General features: G+C 30.9%; 1 protein-coding gene across 1 annotated transcript in view; it reads left to right on the top strand.

Moving 5' to 3' along the window:
- Window positions 1-13,516, top strand: part of LOC136990237 (QRFP-like peptide receptor) — a 52,770-nt gene extending 39,254 nt beyond the window's left edge. The window contains exons 2-3 of the mRNA XM_067288626.1: window positions 11,379-11,739; window positions 11,806-13,516. Of these exons, the coding sequence (XP_067144727.1) occupies window positions 11,379-11,739; window positions 11,806-12,480 (1,036 nt within the window). The 3' untranslated portion in view covers window positions 12,481-13,516. The remainder of the gene's footprint in view (window positions 1-11,378; window positions 11,740-11,805) is intronic.
- Window positions 13,517-20,732: the final 7,216 nt, after the last annotated feature.

The raw sequence follows: 20,732 nt of genomic DNA, 5'->3' as shown, positions 1-20,732 counted from the left end.
AAGGAAATCAAATGTTACACGCATTCTTCCCAAAAGTCACTATGTTTAAAAAACAATTTCTAGTAAAACTCAAATTATGATTTAAAAAAAATAATATAAAGCTGCTAGAAGAAAAAGTTTTACTTAAACAATAGATTACAAGTGGTTTCAATGGTTAAATATTTAGTAGTAGTACTTTCACGGCAAACTGACTTTAAATCTCATTTGAATATATTTTTAACCAAACATATCTTGCAATAAATAATTTAATTCAGCTGATGGCAAAAATGAATCTTTCGAGCATTAAAAATCAATGTAAGTTATTTAATATGATTATACTCCCCATGTTATGTTACGCTTCACCAGTTTGATCTCTGAAATTTACATTCTAATTTACATACAAAGATGCATGTTATATTCTTACGTAAAATACTAAGAACTGAACTTAATATGCCTGATTACGCCCTCAATCTTGATACAAATAGAGTATGGATCTACCCTTTCATATTAAAAACAACTAAGATACTCAAGAGGATTTACTAAGGGAAATCTTTCAACAGTTAAATAGCAGAGTATAAAATAAAATATAATAATCTCAATAATTTACAACTAAAAACACCTATCAGCAATTTATGGTGAATTTTTAATCTTATTAAATATGACTGGAAAAGATTGGCACTTCGGATCAAAGCTTCCAATACAAAATGACCTGATCATGTATATTAAAGGATCAGGACCTCTAGATGAGATCCTTTAATATACTTGAACAGATTTTGTCTTTTTTCTTACTTACTAAAATTTAATTTTAAACCTACTCACTTTTCAAAAGGATAATTTTAAATTTTAAAGAATTGTTTTTCTTTTTTTTTCTTTTAACAATTAATTAATAAACTCTAGACTTTTTCCTATAAATATATAAAAAATGGTAATATAATTTAAACACTCTTGTTTGTTACTAATTTATATTGTAAAGGCTACTCACATTTTTCTCCCCGAAATGATCTAGAAAGTTTCTTCCATTTCTACGGGATAAACAGATGCCACGCGTGAACGTATCATTTCGAGAATTCGGATTCGAATCTAATCCGAATCTTAGGCGAAATGAGTCAAGAACATTCTTAACTATTTTTGCTTACACTATTCAAGATTAACATTTTCCGTAATGAGCCTAGTTGAGTATAATCATAAAGCATGTAGGCCGTATTCACAAGGACTAAGAAGTTAACCAATTGTAATTCCATTAACTCTGTTTTGAGTTTGTGAATGCTTTTCAATTAACTTCTAAACTCTTGATCCTCGTTATGAATACGGCTGCTAAAGTATTAATGCCATGCAGTATCAAAACCAACTGTTCATTACTGTTTACACTTTTCTGAAAGAAAACCCTGCGTGATTCTATGCATTTCCATACCAACCGCGTTACCAGCTCCAAAAATGCACAGAAATATTGATTGTTCAAATGTTAACTGACTCTTTTCTACCAAATATAAAATAGTATCTTGAATTGCTCCGGCAAGAATAGATAGTTCCAATTCTTCTTATTAGACTGAAAAAAATTATCCATCCTTGACAGTTTCACCAGGTAAATGACGTCGTTTTCCTGCCGATATGTCGGGTTCTGAAAGAGGGATGAGAGGAGTTCTAGACAATGGGCTTGTATTTTGTCGGTCTCCACTACTAAAAAGAATTGTTAATAGAAACAATCAATATTTTTAATTCTTTGAAACGATAAACATCTTGTAAAAGTAGTAACTACAATTGGTTAAACAGCACATTAAGTCGATCAAAGCACTCCCTAGAAATATCGATGCAGACGAATTATAAAACTTTGATAAAATATTTAATTACAGATAGTGATTTTTATTAATAAACGTTTACGTAATGAGTTTTAATTTGCTTTGATTTACTATTTTTAACAAATATTATAAAGAATATTATTTTTGGCCGAACCCATAATGGGCTTGCTAAGAGGGGCCCACTTATTGCCCACAGGGCGAAAAGAATTTCTTTCATTGGAAATTGGAATTTATTACTAATATAAAAAGTATTTTTTAAAATTTTTTCCTGTCTATGGATATGAAAAGGACATTTTTACAGGCCCACCATAGGTTCGTAAGCCGCAATGGGAGTGTTCTGGCGTTGGCGTTGAAGGACGGGACCCGACCTATCCGAAACAAACTACCTCATGAAAAATTCCTGAGATTCCTGATCCTGACTTGAATTCGGTTCAAGTCAGGATCAGGAATCTCTCAAGAACGTTCAGCCATCAAGCGATATGCATGGTTGATTTGGATATAAAATAAAAACAATTCGTAATATTTTAATATTGATCTTACAATGATATTGATTTTGTTAATGCATTTTCTTCGAAATATTTATAATATATCAATATCTAAGTTCTATTTTTAGCGACATTAAATATTTCCTTAATAGATTTTTAAAAATATCTTGAATTTCTACGCCTCATGTAGTGAATAAAGAGGATAAAATGCATTGCAAATAGAGCTTTCACTTAATTAATACAGGTGGTGCGCTGATGTTGCAAGAAAATCGGCTAATTTAATTGACTGAATAAAAAAAATTATTATTAAATGCAGCATACACTTTAAAAAAATTTCCAAATTTGTTTATTTTATTAAAATAATAATAACCATGTGGTTTTGACCTTACCCATCCTCTCCCTACGTGGTCTTCTCCTTCCTCCTCTTAAAGTAGGATACATGCTTTATGGATGAATTCTGATGTACTGTACAAAGAAAAAGCCATTCATGCATCAATCTCGGGTTATTTGTGTATGAAGCAATAAAACGAAATACTGTTTTCTATTCATATCCTTTTCTTAATACAGTCAGCAACGAACAACAAAAAGTCAACATTGTAAAAGAATTACTTTATACTAGTGATGTAACGAATATTCGGTTACTACCTGGTATTTGGCCTATTCGGCCTATTTTTCACTATTCGGTCGAATACCGAATACCTAAAAACAGGAGTAAGAAATAACAAAAACACAGTAAATTAATCATTTTGGTAACTTTTATTAATGCTGAAAATTAAACTATAATTATTAAAGTTAATAAGAAATAGCATCTAACTCTAGTATTAAATTATTTCGTAATTAAATAATATTATAGACTTTATCTAGCCCGATATCTTATGGCATTGATGGCGTGTAGGTTAGAATGTATTGGGCATTAATATTATTGATTAGTTAATTATGTTATATTCGTATTCGCGTATATTTTAATATTTTTTTTACGATATTTTAAAATGATTTACAAAACATTTTATTGAAACTTATCGTATTTAATGAAAAAATCATTTATCTATTTCTAGAAGATGAGTAACTAATATATAATTTATTTTATATATAAAGCAAAGAATGAGCATTTCTCATTATATACAAAAGATAACATTTGAAATCATGTTAAATTTTAAAAATATTGACAAAAACAATAGCAACAAAATATCACAAAACTTCACAAATAGAAAACCCCTAATAATATATTTGAACTGTTCCACAACTGGGCAGAAACTAGACCATATTTCCCCACTAAAGTATATCCTTAGGGCACTATTCAGTCCACAAGTACGTATTAAAAACAAAATTTTAGAGTTAAAAAGATCGATTGCAAATAAAATAACTTATAAGTTATAACTTACATCTAAATACCAACAACTGCCGAATCATATCGGGCTATTTACGGCTATTACATAAATTATAAACCAATTTGGCAGTAGAGGTAGACGTTAGGCTCCATCTCATATTAACTTTAATAATTATAATTTAATTAATTAATTTAAATAATTTAGACCTACTGGAAGAAAAAAACGTAGTGACAGCGGGCCAATAGAGAGCAGAGTGCGCGATCCTTGCCATAATGCGGTTTGCGCGACAATTTTCGTACTTGCGTTAATCAAGCCGAATAGTTTGGCCAAATATTCGGCCATTCAGCCACGCTCCTGGCCGAATATTCGGTATTCGGCCACGCTCCTAGCCGAATATTCGGTATTCGGCTGAGGCCAAATATACTATTCGTTACATCACTACTTTATAATTGCCTCTATAAGCTGGGAATAGAGCTAGTGGAACTGAGTTGAGCGCCACCTGTACGCAGGCAAAGAAAACTGCTTCGGGAAATCACGTGCGTCTTTGGGTTGGATACGCAATGAAACGCGGTGCTTGTTTTATACCTGTGATAATGAACCACAGCTTTCTGCCATACAAAACTTCAAAAAATAACTGTTCTGTGGTCGGTTGTAGTGTTACCTATATTTAACTATATTACTGCGCCGCCAGGTACAAAGTTTTATTCGTTCCCGAATGAACAATGCCCTGGGAGGAAAGAGAAATGGCTGGCTGCAATTTAATTCCTGAGGTTAATTATATAATGATGTGTTGCATTCTAACCAATCTTCTGTTATAAAACCTCAGTTGGTTCTATTTTAAATTTAGTTCTCTGATGTAAACTTTAGTAATTTTCTTTTTTTCTTTTATATTATTTTGTTAATCTGACAGATATTAATTGGCATATGATGTGATATTTGAATTTAAGAGATCTGTGGAAGAAAGCAGTAAGAAGCAAAATTAGTATTTTGAGAAAATGAAGGTAAAAGGTCTCCCTGTTAATACAATACTATTAGCTACTGCCATGGTCCTTATTGAAGCTCCTCTATATATATGGTTAGTTATAAATTTCATTATTTACCATGCAATGGATATATAGTTTGCTTCTTCCACACCACCCTTTAAATCGTACAAAATTAAGAGTATAATAAATATCAGAATATTAATACTGCTCAGTCCTAATGATCTACAGTCATTTCTCGAGTTATGACGAAAAACTTTCACAAAAAATTTTTTTAAATGTATTAATTTTTTATAGTTTTTGTCAAATATATATCATATACATATATATTTTGCACGCTTCTGACGATTGTTTGCGTCATCTTTAGTTTTGTTGTACCGTGTGCTTATGTAAGATGGCTAACTGTTTTGTTTTAAGTACAGTCACTTTTCGACTTACGTCCGAAGTTGCAGAACCCCGTAGTAAGTCGGGAAGTAAATGTATTGACTAATGCAGGCATTAATTTGACCGTAAACTGCTGAATGTACGTATATATTATATATTATTTAAATATATACTTATAATATATAAATTTATAATTTATCAAATTTCTATTTATTAAAATATATTTTGTGTTACATGTAACATACAAAAATTCATACAGGATAAATTCAAATATTGCAAGAATGCTATTATTCCTCAATAACAATCAAATGAGCAAAATGTTGAAACAAAAGTAATGAACATGAAGTATTCCTCAAAATACTAATTATCACATTAAAAAATTACTGGTAAGATCATCATCAACAGAATCTTCCTCACTAGAATGTTTTTGTATGGTTGAAGCAGATGATGGTTTCCAAGTGTAACGTTTTATCGTTGGTGCTTTTAAGTAGCTCCTTTTCTAATAACAGTGCTTCACAAGAAGCGGTAAGAACTCGATTTTGTAGTTTAGTTTTTATTAAATTTAATTGCAAAAAATACGTTCAACTGCTGAATGAGAAAGCAATAAAAGCGTCTATTTACTGCCAAGGTATAGTAAAAAATATAGAAATATAGAATAAAAACGAATGTTTTGAAAGGTACTAAATTGAAAGGAAAGGTATTAGGATTTCATGAATAGTACTAGGAAAATGGTGTTGGGTATCTTGGTACTGGAACAAGTAAAAAGGTACTAGATTAGTACAAAAGTATTAGGTGGAACAACACTGGTGCCGGCTTTGTAGCTCCGATTCTGTTACCCGGCGTCGCCGCTAGAGGCGCCTCGATCTAGTTTCGTCGTTCCTTCAACTAGCTCTATACACTACACTATATAACACACCACAAAAGTTTTCCTATTATCACGTGACATAAAGGTTTCTATGACGTCATGTACAGTACACATACAGGGCGCGTTTACGTTTTGCTAGCTTCCAAGCTCGCCGAGCTGACACCTAGCTCAGCCTGACATCATACTAGCACGCTCGTAAAAGTATACACAGTAATGGCGGCTTCCGGATTAGTGTCAGCGGCTGTTGCAATAATTTCACAACTACAGTCTCTAGATTCGGAGTCTGAAGACGATGATCTGTTGCTAGAATGTGCAATATCTGCAGTAGGAGCTGAGGTGAATTCATCCAGTGGTGAGAACATCAAGTCAGTTGAGAAAGTAAAAGGGTATGTTGAGTACACCGTGCCAAGGTACCGATCGAAGGATTTTCAAGAACATTTTCGATTAAACAGAACAACTGTGGACATTTTAATGTCAAAATTAGCACCCTTACTTAATAACAAACCGAATTCAAGAGGACGATGTCCATTGACGGTGGAGAAAAAAATATTGTGAAGTCTCTACTTGTTATCGAATCAAGCTCCGTTCAGGTAAAGTACAGATCTATATCGTTAATTGATATTCATGTTAATAATATGAATTGTGGTTAAAATTAACAAAATGCATATATATTTTTGAATTAAAAGAAAACTATTAAGAATTTTTAAATGAAACTTTGGTACTTTGAAACTTTAAACCTAACTTATTTATACTGTAAAACAGAATTTAACAACTTTTAACATCATCACAAATTTTGTAAATTCTTGATCTTTTTGTGTCAATTAAATATAACTACACCAAATTTTTATATTTTAAAGGTAATACATACAGAAGCTAAAAATAGTACAACTAACATTAAATACGCCTGTTTGCATAAAATTACAGTTTGTCCCTCTTAATTTCTTCTCTAATAGGTAATAAATGACTTTTTTTAGGACTTCTTGATAATTTTTAGATGTTTGTCAGTTAAAATCCCTAAATTTGATAAACCATTAAATCCAAAGCAGCCCCCACAACATAACAAAACCACCACCTTGTTGACTGTTGAAAAACTGCACTTGTCTTTCCTAATACCATACCAGTAATTAGGCCATACAAATTAAATTTTTTCATTGCTGTAAAGGACTGGGAGCTACTAGTCATTCTACAGCATGTGACCTTTAGTCTACTGCATTCTTGACAATTTTGTTACTGATGATTTTTTATCAAGGCATAAAATTTCACATGTGGAGCTGCTGAAATTCTTTGACGAACAGTGCTTTTTGATATTTTTAATCCACTTTCACACAAAATTTGACAAGCTAATTTATTCTGTTGTGATGCAAGATGCACAGTTCTATCACTACCACTTTGACATATGATTTTGGGCCTTCCTTAATCAATGTTTAGAAGGTATTAGTGATTTTTCCAAAATTTTATAAATTTCAAGAGTAGATCTGCTCATTAAAACCTATTTCCTTGACACTACAGCCCCCTGCTTTTAATTTCCATATTCATGTAATTTCTTCCATACTAAACTCTTTTCCATGTGAAATTTTGGAAAGTTTTGATTCAGTATTTAAATTACTACTTGACAACAAAGTAAAAGTGTTATAATTATAAAAATAAATGACATCACATAAGTTTCTTATGCTTCAAATTTTGCAATTTTGTTTTATCATCTATACTTTTGGGAGCCAAAAAATATATTTTTGTTGTTAAATTATTAATATAATGATTAATTTTGAATTTTCAAAAATCAGTGTAAAATAATTTGCATAGACAAATGAAATCATCTCTTGAATTCCTAACCTAACCCAAGTGTGGCTATAATTAATTAACAGACTGTATAATGCTGTTAGTGTATTGCATTATATACAAATTATTAATATATATGTATATACAATACTATGTAGCAACTTAACGTGCATTTTCATTTTCAGGTTAGCTGCGGATCGTTTTAACATATGCAGACGAACAGCATGGAAAATACTGCATGACTTTTCTTCAGCACTTTTGGACTTAAATAAAAGAGAAGGCATACTTTCTTGGCCAAACCAAGAACAGGCATTCAAAACAAGTGAATATTATACAAAAAAGTTTGGTTTTCCTGGAGTGATTGGAGTTGTAGATGGTAAACATATGGCTATTAAAGCCCCCAGGAATGACCATTCATCCTATTATAATAGGAAACAATTTTATTCGATTATTCTCCAGGCTGTATGCAACGAGAAGTTGCTATTCACGGACTGTTATGTAGGAGAGGCGGGATCAGTTCATGACGCCTGTGTCTATCGTCGATCCACATTAGCTAAGCGAATTGATGAAGGTGTAGGATTTCCGGTAGACACTCACTCCTCGGTGATGCAGCCTATCCTTTAAATAAATATTTATTAACACCATACCAAGACAATGGCTGTTTAACTGAAATTAAATCATATTTCAACACAAAGCTTTCGAAATGTAGAAGCTCAATTGAAAGAGCATTTGGGTTGTTTGTTGGTCGGTTTAGACGCTTCAAACTTCTCGATATGCATCGATTGGACTTAACGGTAATGTTAATTATGGCAGGATGCATTCTCCACAACTTTTCTATCTTACAAGGAGATGAAACCAGTATTGAAGAGGAAAGGCTAGTTGGAGTGCCAGAAGTACCGGTAATTGAAAATGTCCAAGCAAGAAGAGATGCACAAAATAAGCGTAATGATTTGGCAAACATTCTTTTTGCAAGGCGAATACAGCATTAATGACATAAAAAAGAAATGCTAAAAATGTATATATATTATATAACTTTCTGTAATGTAACATTTTGTCTGTATATATATCATATATTAAATAATTAAGGTATAGTACAGTACATCCAAAAGTTTATGAAATAAAGATTACATCAAAAATATTAAAAACGAGTTTTTGTTTACTTTATATGAAATAAAAACTTTAAAAACTTTTTGTTTTCAATAAAAACGAACTTTATTTATAATTTTTCTAAAATTTTATCCAATATTTCGTGGAGTTTTTCGCGCTCTTTGTTTCTTTCCTCTCCCATCTCCTGTATTTCTCTTCTTATGTCATTTAAGACTTTGAGCAACTCGCTGCTCTCTCTTTTTCTTTTACGAGAACTGTTATTAGATGAAGAGGGCACAGGAGATTGGGTTGACGGGGATGATGTGCACGCCACAGGAGACGGGGATGACGTGGAGGCAACAGGACACTGGGATGACATAGGAGTGGGAGTGGGAGTGGAACTTGAGTGAGGATTCACTCTCACTCCATCTGTGTTGCTATAATATCCCCTGTTGCTACATGTAGCAACAGGGGATATTTCAGGCCGTTTCCCAATGACATCATCCATTAAAGAATAAAATTCCCAATGTTTCCGGTTGTTACCGGATTGGGAATTATGAAGTTTTATTTTTTAAATGTTTTTTTCAGCCCTCGCCATTTGGTGTCAACCTGGGCTGGAGTCACTGAAAACCCCTCTTCATTTAATTTATTAGAAATCATTTTCCATATCTATAATATTAAAGAAGGTTGTTAGAAATTATTTATGAAAGGTTCATAGGTACAATGTTAATTTGGCAAGCAGTACAACCTGAATATTAGTATACTGAGGTAATTCATATTTCTCCCTATGTTCATTGTACAATGATATCAATTCAATGGTCCTGGCTTTGGGCCACTGGAAGCCACAGGGTTCCTCTATAATAAAAGATAGAAAATATTTAGCATATGGAGCATATGGATTCTCGATCGAATTTAAAAAACGGAATTCTAAAATAAGTATTACAATAGCTCTTTGATAGTTAACTTTGTATTGTGTCGACCATCAGCCAACAATTGAATTACAACTGTTGCAATACTGGCCAATTTGATTTCTTAATTCGATTTAATATTGGACCAACGTTAGCTGTTGTTGGTTGACTAAAGTTGTCCATTCGACGATGAACATATTGTACACAACCGACGTGGAGTATACTACGGAAAGCATTAAAACATTGTTTGGTTAAACACTTCTTAATGTTTTTCATTTTACTTTTCCGGCTGTAACATATAACAGAGGGAAAGTATGACGATCGGTCAAAAATGAACCTCCCAAGATTTTTACATTTTTGGACTCGGAACCTTGAAGTGTCGAGAAATGCAAAAAGATTCGGGTTTCTTTTTTTCTTTATGAATGGAGGTTATTGTGTATGTGTTTAGGGAAGCACGATTTTGCTCATCCAGTTTGAAGCTTAACAACTCCTGTGCTTTTTGTCGAAAATTTCTGAAATTTCGTAGGGTGGTTTGTCTATTAGGGGAATTGATGCTATTAAATTTTGGTGGTTAAAGGTTGAGGGGTGGGACGATGGGATTAATGTGTCATATCTCGAGTAGGGTCGGACTTAATGAAGATTTTATTCGTGATTAGCATTTACAATGTTTTCTTAAAAGTCATCCCTACCCTCAAAATTAAGCTTTTTCCATTTTATAATAATGAATAATAAAAAGCTTTTTATTGATAAAATATCACAACAGTTGGCGCCACACACAATTTGAAATTCTTTTGCAAGGAAAGTTACGCAACTCGTTGCTGGAGATTTTTACAGTTATAAAGAATAGAAAAACCGTTAACACCTTTAATAACATTTTAAGATTTCTGCGTTTTCAATATTGTAAATTTTATTAATATTGATATTTTGTGAATGTTTTAACAGATTAAACGTTTTAAAAAACAATTTAATCAGTTACTCCAAATACAATATTTAATCTACAATATATGATTTTTTTATTATAAATTAAATTTAAAAAAATTAGAAACAAAGCAATTCGTGTTAAAAATATTTAATACTTTTACCTCGTATAATAAAAGTTTTGGAACTTCTTGATTTAACGATTGTATTGATCAATGTTTATATTAAGTCGTATTGAACATTAAAAGAATACAAAAAATTCAAATCATTATGAGAAGTCGATCTTAATGTGTTCATTAGATACATACAGCTATTCGGGCTTATTTAACTTATTTATTTTTCTTACTACTACATTAGTGAAATAAAAGTATTAAAAAGTTTTTGAATATTTTAAAACTTTCCACTACTTTCCACTTCCCAACTACAATAAAGAAGTAGTCTTTATTGTTTCTTATTTCAGTTTTATTCTAAAATACTTCCATTGTTTTATAGTCCGCGCTGTGAAAGAGTACACGCCTGTCAGCCTGAGCTGGAAAGGTCTATGTCAGATATAAGTGATGGAAGGAGACATGTGGCTACCCCTTCGGGAGTTTATACACGAACCTTTTTTTGGGACACCCTATATTAAAGGGTGCTGTTTATTCAAATAAATACGTTATTTTAATTTAATTTTTTTTAAAACGTTTTGAGTTATTGTTATAATTAAAGAAATTAATGGATATATTTAATATGATTTGTGTGCTAAAATTCTTTATGTAAATTTTTTTACAGCAAATAATAAAAGTAGCATGCCATATATTATTTTATTATTTTGAATTAAATTATTAAATATAATTAATAGAGTATATATTTTAAAATATTATTTTTTTTCAGATATTCTGCAATAGTTCATCCGTTGCATCATCGCATATTGCAAAGCAAATCCAGAACTAAAAATATTTTATTAATTGTTTGGTGTATACCTTGCGTAGTTGCGAGTCCATTCCTTTACCCATCGATGGCAGATTCAAATGAGTTGAGCAGTTCTTACGGAACTATCACAAGATTGACCTGTTTCATTACACTCGAACCGAAATTTCGTCAAGGTTATTACACATTCCTGTTTATATTTATCTACCTTCTTCCTTTAATATTCATCGGAGGAACGTGTTACCTAATTGCCAGATGTCTTCTTAAAGAGATTGCTTTTCATCGACAAGGTAGTCTTCGTCGTCAAGAAGCGTATCGAAGAAAGGTATAAAACTCAAGATTTTCCAATTAAAAACTTTAATAAAATAATCTAATTTTAATATTTTTATAGGTGGCCAAAATGGTAATTATCGTGGTGATCGCTTTCACCATATCTTGGACTCCATATTTTCTAGTTTCAATTATTACTCAATATCAACCCGAAAATTTTTTCGAACGTGAAAATTTCTTTTTTACCATGCTTTGCATTAATTTATTTGCATTCATCAATTCGTGTGTTAACCCATTCATCTACGCTGTAATGAGTACGCGATTTAGAAGTGGTTTTAGAAGAATTTTAATATCTACATGTTGTTATGTTTCTGTGGAAGCTTTTTTTTGTAACAGTACAAAAAACAAAAAGTTGGGATGTAATCATCATATTGTCATCAGTTGCGATAATGCCAATGCAACTTCATCCGATAGTACGTCACGTAGCGACAGTGTTCAACAAACTGCATTACCAGCTGAAACAACACGAAAATTCAAGTGTTTCTTTCGTATAAATTCTAGAAATAAAAACAATAAAAATACGAAAGTGCCAATGAAAGAACTAAATAATATCAAAATTTTCGATTTTTCATCAAAATACATTCCAAAATCTGATATTCTTGACATATCTGATGGATTAATTCTTCGAAGTAGATCATTAGAATACGGATTACCGTTTCCAAAATCAGTTATGAATATGGAAAATAAAACTAAAAAAACCTCTTCAGTGCCAGATTTATTTATATTTAACTTATAAGACACACCTGCTGATTTTTTTTAAAAAATGTTACGCACCAAAGTTGTTAAACTGGAATGAAACTTTATTAGTGAGAAAGTAATGACGGTAGTAATAAGTGATTACAAATTCATAGCAAAAGGATAATTTTCTGTGGAATATGCAGCGATTCAGTTGGTATTGACGTGTACAGCATTGTATGGTATCCTGCGGCAGATTTGCCACAGATGTTGCAACTGTCTCTCCAGATCCTTCACATGGCCAAAGTTAGCGTTCCATAAATACTCGATAGGCAACAAATCTGGAGATCAGACAGGTCAAGGATGTGTGACAACGTGAGTGAGACATTCCTAGGAAACACTAGTGTGTGCGTCCATGTATCATCTTGCTAGAAAATGACAGCTAGCAGCCATGACGTGAAAAACAACACAAGAGAGCGCAATTTTCCGAAAGTACTACTGTGCCACCAATGTCCTTCGCACCATTACTAGGAATGACCGAGTGTCATACGAAATGGCTTTCAGCCCAGCATGTTAGGTCCTTCACACACTAATATAGTGACTATCCGTTTCCAAACAGAACCAGAATTCCTTGTTAAAGACAATATGCTAACAGTTTATTTATTTTTTTTTTATTACGGAATCACTACAAACTAAACCGAATATGATGGAGTGCTAATGACAGGACATATCGGCCACAGTGTATGCAAATTTGTCAGTGATAGTCCTCTATCAATGGAATACGAAAAGACAGGATTCTGTAGAGAGGCTTGCAATCTCTCAATAATGACACGGTCAGTTTCCTTGGTGATGTCACTGGAGCGTACAGAGCTTGTATGCCGTACATGTTCCCTGAAGTATTCACTGTTCCAACACATTTCTCACAGTTAAGTCAAAACAACCCTGATGATGGACACTTCGACAAAACTGCCATCCTGCTTCCTTAGTCCAATGATGAGGCCTTTATAAAACTCCGACAGCTGTGCGAAATGTCTTTGACTGAGTCTTATAGGCATGCCTACGTTTCAAAGACCATCAAATAGTAATTACACTTAAAATTCTGAACACTGAGTATGTGGGGCCTTTTTTAGATACTGATGTAACGTTTTTAAGGCCGAGTTTTGTTGTAATCGGACAATTGTATCTGAGTGCGTAACATTTTTGTTAATGAGTGTATATTATGTTTACACAGTGATATCTGCTTTCATTATTTATTCTCTTTGAATATTAATGTAAATAAAAATTGTGGTGCATATTTTCGAAGTTATTTAACTATATATTTATATATTGAATAATATATAAATATAACGAGATATAAATATTGCTGTACAATCTGCCAAATGTCATGTAAGTGATGTAATTTATTAAGCAAACGGAATACGTTTACCTATACAGAACACTAATTTCGTTAATTAATAATTAATAATAATAATATAAATAAACTTCAGGTATGCAGCACGTATCTCGCGAGAACAAATAATTACAAAACTATTAAAAGAGAATTGACAAATATCAAAATAAGTTGGAATTTAATTAGCTTTTTGCTTCCTCTATCAATCATCGAGTGAGTTCATTCGATTTCTCTTTGTAAAATTACTGTCAATTTTACATAATGAATTAGTAGTTTATTTTTGTAGTTTTACAATAAAACAAACATTATATCTTTTAAATATAGTTATTAAATTACTGTAAAATTGCACAATGAAAGAAAAATTCAAGCTTAAATTTCTAATAAAATATTTTTTTTTTTTTATAATTGAAGAGGACCAAGTACTTGTAGAATATAAAATGCCCTTTACGAGGTACGATCCATTAATTTCCGGGTTATCGACAATCTTAAACTCGGATAGTCTTCTTACCATAAAAATTATTAATATAATAGATGTGGAAAAAGATAAGAAAATTACGTAATCCATATCAAGGCATATACAGGAACTGGGAAATGTTTTGGAAGAAATACTTGAACCATATCTTACAAACATAAATTACTAAAGCATTACTTTCATCATTCTTATTGGGCTGCAATTATCAAATTGTAGACCTATACATTCCCACTGTCGTCCGTCTGTCTGTCCGTCTGTCCTTCGTTAATCTCGAGAACGGAGTTAGATAGATGAAAATCGACACCAGATAGGAGTCGGAACCTGCCTTAACTATATACGAACTTTCAGATCTGGACCGGAAGTCAGTCAATTTTTTTTTTAAATTAAAAGACGATTAAAAAGTTAATTATAGTATTTAAAAATATTAATAATTGACCACTAATTAAAGAAATTAAACGATTATTATGAATTCTATTTCTCTCAAGCTGTGTGAAAATAATACTTTTATGAGGATAATTATTATTTATCTTCATTGTACAACAAATAAGATATTTCTCGTACAGATAAAAATTTTATTTTATGCTAATTCTTAAACACTTTTTTCCTTAACTTTAATTTATTTGTATAAAATAACGAGAAAATCAGGACAATGGGAGGAGCAAATATCATGTGAATAGCGTATCTTCCTGTCTTATACTGTCTCCATTCGATGAATAAATAGACCATAATTATCATTAAAAAAGTAGAAAACTTAGATGAATGGATATTAAAACTTTCGAACAATTGTGCAAGTCTCGAAACTTGCTCACTCAAAATAGCCTGATAGCAACAACCTGTTAAATAGGAAGATATTGGGAATTATAAAGTAATTTTTTTAAAATTAATCGAATATGTTGTGAACTGACGTTGATCTATCTGTATAATTGTGCACATTTCTCATTAAACCACAGTGAAAAAAGTGTGAATAAAAATTCAAAATTGTATTTAAACAACGTATTTTATTTTGAAAATTTTCTTCTGAGATGTATAATACTATTCTCTCATCAATTCTAAAGTTGTTAATTGGTATGTTTAAATGAAAAAATAATATTTTATTTTATATTTATATGTACTGTAAATAATTAAATTATATTTTAAAATATTGATCATTTTTCTTTTATATATGTGTAATATAATTGTTTATATATTTAATTCATATACAAAATAAATGTTTTTATTAATTGAAATTGAAAGCCACCAGTCACTTTCTTAGTTTGCTTTCATCTTCCGGAATACATTTTGTAGCAGCCAATATCCTTTTCTTTTTACATATCTAAAAAAAAGGTAGTTAATTGTTAAAATATACAATTCTTTTCCGACAGTTTATCAGACATAAAACTGTTTTAGACACAATAATAATAGATATTATTAGTTTAAAGACTCACAATCTTACAATCAATCTCCGAAGTTTTGTAAAAATTCCTCGTTGAAAGAAAAGAATTTAAGGTCATGACATTATTGCGATTGTCCCACGAAATAATCACTGAAAAGTTTTCGTGAGGACTCGATAGGCTTACAAGATAGGCTTACAATGAAAGGTGACAGTTTAATATACTAGACAGAAATTACATTTTTGATATTCGAACTCTTACGGTGTTCGAATTCTCACATTAATAACTACGAGACAAATACACTTAATTGCAGTTGTAAGTTCTCATATTGAGTTAAACAGGAAGCGCTAAAATGTATTAATTTCTTTTTATATTTTGCTAACTTATTGGGCTGCAATTTGAAAACATTGTAGACCTATAAATTCCCGCTGTCTTTCTTTAATGTCGAGACTGGTGTTAGATAAATAAACTTCAAGACAGATATGGAAACAGTACTGGCAGGAGACCCCGATTAACTATACACAAATTTTCGGTCTATACAAGAATTCGTGTTATTTCAATTCGAAACTTCCCCCTGAAAAGAGTCAGATAGATGACCTGCATAACTCAATTGCTAAAGGAAAAGTATGACATACAGGGGCAAGACACTACTAATTTGAGATGGAGAGCATATATTTTAAATTAAATAAATTAAAAATATGATTAAAAATTGCAGCCTGGCATTTTGACGATGTTACATTAATTGCTCGTTTGATTATTAAATATATTTATTGATATATTAGTTTTTAATTTTCTATTATTATCCCGAAAAGTATTTTAAAAAAAAATAATAATACTGTTAATAATTCAAATATTCGATTAGATTTTTATTTTATTTGAAAATATTATTATTGTGCTCTCTAATATAGCATTAAATAAAGAATCGTGTCGCATGAAAAGGGAAATCAGATAAAGAAAGTGACAGTTAGAGCGAGAAAATCGAAGAAATAACTAACGTCATACGTCATTGATGATTAATCACCGAAAGATGTACTCGTTAAGGATTAAATAAAATAGATGTGGAAGAGATGTTCTATAAATAACATCTCAAATTCAAAACATTTGAAGTGTTACATCTTGTCAAATTGAAATGTTAACATTAAAATCATTCTAACATTTCAATCTTTCAGGAATTACTCATCAGTGACGTCAGTTTATACTCGCTATCTCGCTCTTACTGCCATTTTTCTTATACAATTTCACAATTTATTGAAAAAGATTAATGTAGGAATGACGTTTTATCCCATAATACAACATTTAGGATTTTACTTTTCATGCATTCGTAATTGAGTATCGAGTTACGAATGCATTAATAAATGCATTCGTAACTGGATTTTGCTTTCATATACGTAAACGGATTTGAATTATTAAACGGTTTCTAGCAGTGAAGATTTTAGAATGTGAAAAGCTTTCAGGAAATATATACTTGCAAGTCCCATTTTATGTAATTTTATATGATACGTAGTAAAATCCGTATCACACGAAATATTATATATTGTATAAGATAGGCCTATAGCATTCTAGTTAATCCAAACGGGACTTTTAAATTTATAACAAAATAGTTTAAATATACTGCTAAGTATAGCTTAATAATTTAATAAGCACAAATAAATGGTAAAGTTTTTAATTATTACTTTCCCGGCTCTGTTATATAACAGAGGGAAAGTATGGCGATCGGTCAAAAAAATGAACTCCCCACCCCAAAATTTTACATGTTTGGACTCGGGGAACCTTGAAACATCGAGAAATGTAAAAAAAAAAGAACAAAAAAGATCGGGATTTTTCTGTATGTATGGCTGTTAGGGTATATTTGTGGGGGGTACGATTTTGTTCTCCCTCTTTGAAGTTTACTAACTCTTGTGCTTTTTGTCGAAAAGTTTTGAAATTTTGCAGGGAGGTTTTGATATTTCGTGATTAAAGGTCGACGGAGTGGGGAGATAAAGGAGGATCATGTGTCTTATATCGAGACAGATCAGACTTATGACGATTTTACTCGTTATTCGTATTTACAATCTTTTTGTAAAACCCATACCTACCCCAAAAGTAAATTTATTACCATTTTATAATAATTAAAAATATAAAAAGTCTTTTTAAAAAGATATCATAACAGAATGCGCCACTAAATGTTGCCGGGAAAGTTAAGCAACTCGTTGCTGGATTTTTTTTAAAACTGATATCCAATGTTTTATTCGTAATCTGCAATGCTTATTTTCAACGTTTACTCATTATTTTTGTACAATTTTATTATAAAAATGAAGAAATTACACAGGAACAATATCAAATCTCATCTTAATCTAAATGATGGAAAGGAATTCCTCGATAATTTAATGAAATCTTTTCTTTTGCTTTTTTTTACAATATAATTGTTTAGAAAGGTTTTTAAATAATAAAATTAAACAATTTTTTAAATTAAATTGTCACAACATTTGATAACATATTCAATTGTTTTGATCAGGTATCTTCTACATTTTTTTAATCTGGTAATTTTTTTCTCCTGATTTGAAATCACAAATTAACTTTTAATTAATGTTACGACTTAATTGAATAAACAAATTTAAATTTGTGAAAACTCGATTACATTTTTGGAAGCTTTTTGAACACCAAATTCAGAGAAAAAGTTTGATTAAATTGAATGTGGAATATGGAATGTGAAGTTCGATTAGTTATCGGGATAAGTGACTTGATAAGAGGAAATCATCTGTTAGTGTTAATAAGAGACGATTTAAGTGAAAAGTGTGTTTGTGAAAGTAAAAGTATGGTGTTAACTGGTTCCCCATTCAAAAATTCTGTTATATAGTTTCTGTGCAAGTGATATGAACTGCGGATTTGTTGAGATCTGTACATTAGTTTGCAGAATAACTTTAATGTATAAAACATTTTTAAAACTCTTTTATTGGTATGTGTTTTGAGATTGAGGTGGGGGATGGGGTGCGGCACACCTCACCATATATACCAGTCCATCACTATAACGCATTTAATAATACACACATGATTAAATTCTTTTTTAATTTAAACATGTCTTATATCAAGTCTATTAGACGTTAGGGTTTGCAACACGTGCGGGGCCATCACAACGTATCACTTTTCAAATATTAACAGTAGACCAGCATTAATTAGTAGTCGTTGACTGTCCTCTCTTCCGGGAGGTGGTCAAGTGTCAATACTACTATTGATCGAATCACTTCAATTCCCTTCCGCAACACTCTCTTCTTTATATCGGACCAGCGGTATTGTGGCATTCGAATAAAAACAATTACATAATACAAGGTTACTGGCCAACACAAAATATAATTTAATTAATGCTTGAATTTCTGGAACATTACTACGCAGTTATTGCTGATAGTTATTTGCCGCTCTAAGGAAACTGCAAGAGATATAAGGATATGCTAATGTATTGTATACTATACACAGCGCAAAATAGTCAAAATATTGTCTATCAACCATATAATTCAAACTTTAAGTCGGGTGGCATTCATCTTTTTCCTGTCTTGAAATACAGAAAACAGATGAAATTCACTGACGTAACCTCTGTTACCCGTCACTATAGTACCTGTCATCGTTCGGCTAATAATAAGGTGAAATATGTGAAATAATTTAGACACAACCCTTTCTTAAACCAGTAAAATCTTCATTAAATCCGATCCCATTCGAAATAAAATACTCTGCTCTACCTCCCCACCCCGTTGACCTTCAACCACCAAAATTTAATAGCATCAATTTCCCTAATACACAAACCTCCCTGCAAAATTTCAGAAATTTTCGACAAAAAACACAGGAGTTATTAAGCTTTAAATAGGGTGAACACACTAACATCCATACATATCGAAAAATCCCGAATTTTTTGCACTTCTCGACGTTTCAAGGTCTCCCGAGTCCAAAAATGTAAAAATTTGGAAGGTTATTTTTTGACCTAACCTCTGTTATATATAGGTATAATAGAGCCTGAAAGTAAAAATATATCAGAATTTATTCTTATAAAGTAAAATATTAGTTATTAAATTTAATGTAGCTTATTAAATTTAAATACAAGATTAATTTTATTTATATCTTAAATAAATATCAATTATTAAGAACGTTAAAGACAAAATCGGTTTTATATGTCATTAATAAATAAAGTTTTAAATGAAAAGATGAAAATTATTTTCTGAAATTTTATCCCAAATAGTAATTTAACATTTTTTTAAAATTTATTACAATAAATCTGTTCATCTTTAGTCAACTTTTAGAATTTAATTTGAAAATAAATTTTTTGCTTCAGAGTAATTTAAAACTTCGATTAATATTCATTTTCATATATATATATATATATTTATTTATATATTAAGATAGCGAGTTAGAAATTTCGAATTTATTTAAATTACTTTATAAATTCTGAATTAGTGAAAGAAATTTCGATATTATAAATTTTTCCCTTGTGTATTATAAAGCATATACATAACTTGTTAATTATCGAGAAATTACGATTTTAATGATTATTTTATTCTTTAAATTTCCACATTTATGGAAAATTTAATAAATATTTGCCACTACCCAATATATTTCCTTTCTACACACAAATATTAAAGTTATGTAAATAATAACACTTTCCACAGGGAATATATTCGTTTGTATATCAAATAACAATATCACAAACACATCAAATAAACATATCTAAACAATAAATAATATTTGTTTATTTAAATAATAATGAATGTTTCAGAATAATTTCATATACAATCGGTATCTATAATTTAAAAGCTATATTAGCGAATGAATATTCGTTAAATATACAAGCTTTAAGTCATTTAACGTGTACTTTCTTATCTACTGTATTGCAATATCTACACACAGGCGTTTGAGGTTGACATACATAAAAAAGGTGAAATGCTTATACGATCTTAAAATGTCGTCATTAAGATTTGTGTCGGTGGATTGACGGAGAGCAAGGCAACAAAACACATCGGTGATCTGCCAAAGGGGTAACTGTTCGCAGCACTTCCTGTTTGGAAACTAGATTTTGTTTAGGTGTTAGACACACGAAGAAAACCCAGATCACTGCATGG

The sequence above is a fragment of the Centruroides vittatus genome, unplaced genomic scaffold (assembly GCF_030686945.1).
Source record: "Centruroides vittatus isolate TY-2023 unplaced genomic scaffold, ASM3068694v2 scaffold_861, whole genome shotgun sequence".
In the NCBI taxonomy this organism is placed as follows: Eukaryota; Metazoa; Arthropoda; class Arachnida; order Scorpiones; family Buthidae; genus Centruroides; species Centruroides vittatus.
The sequence above is the reverse complement of the archived record's forward strand: the minus strand, read 5'-3'. Positions and strand labels throughout refer to the sequence as shown.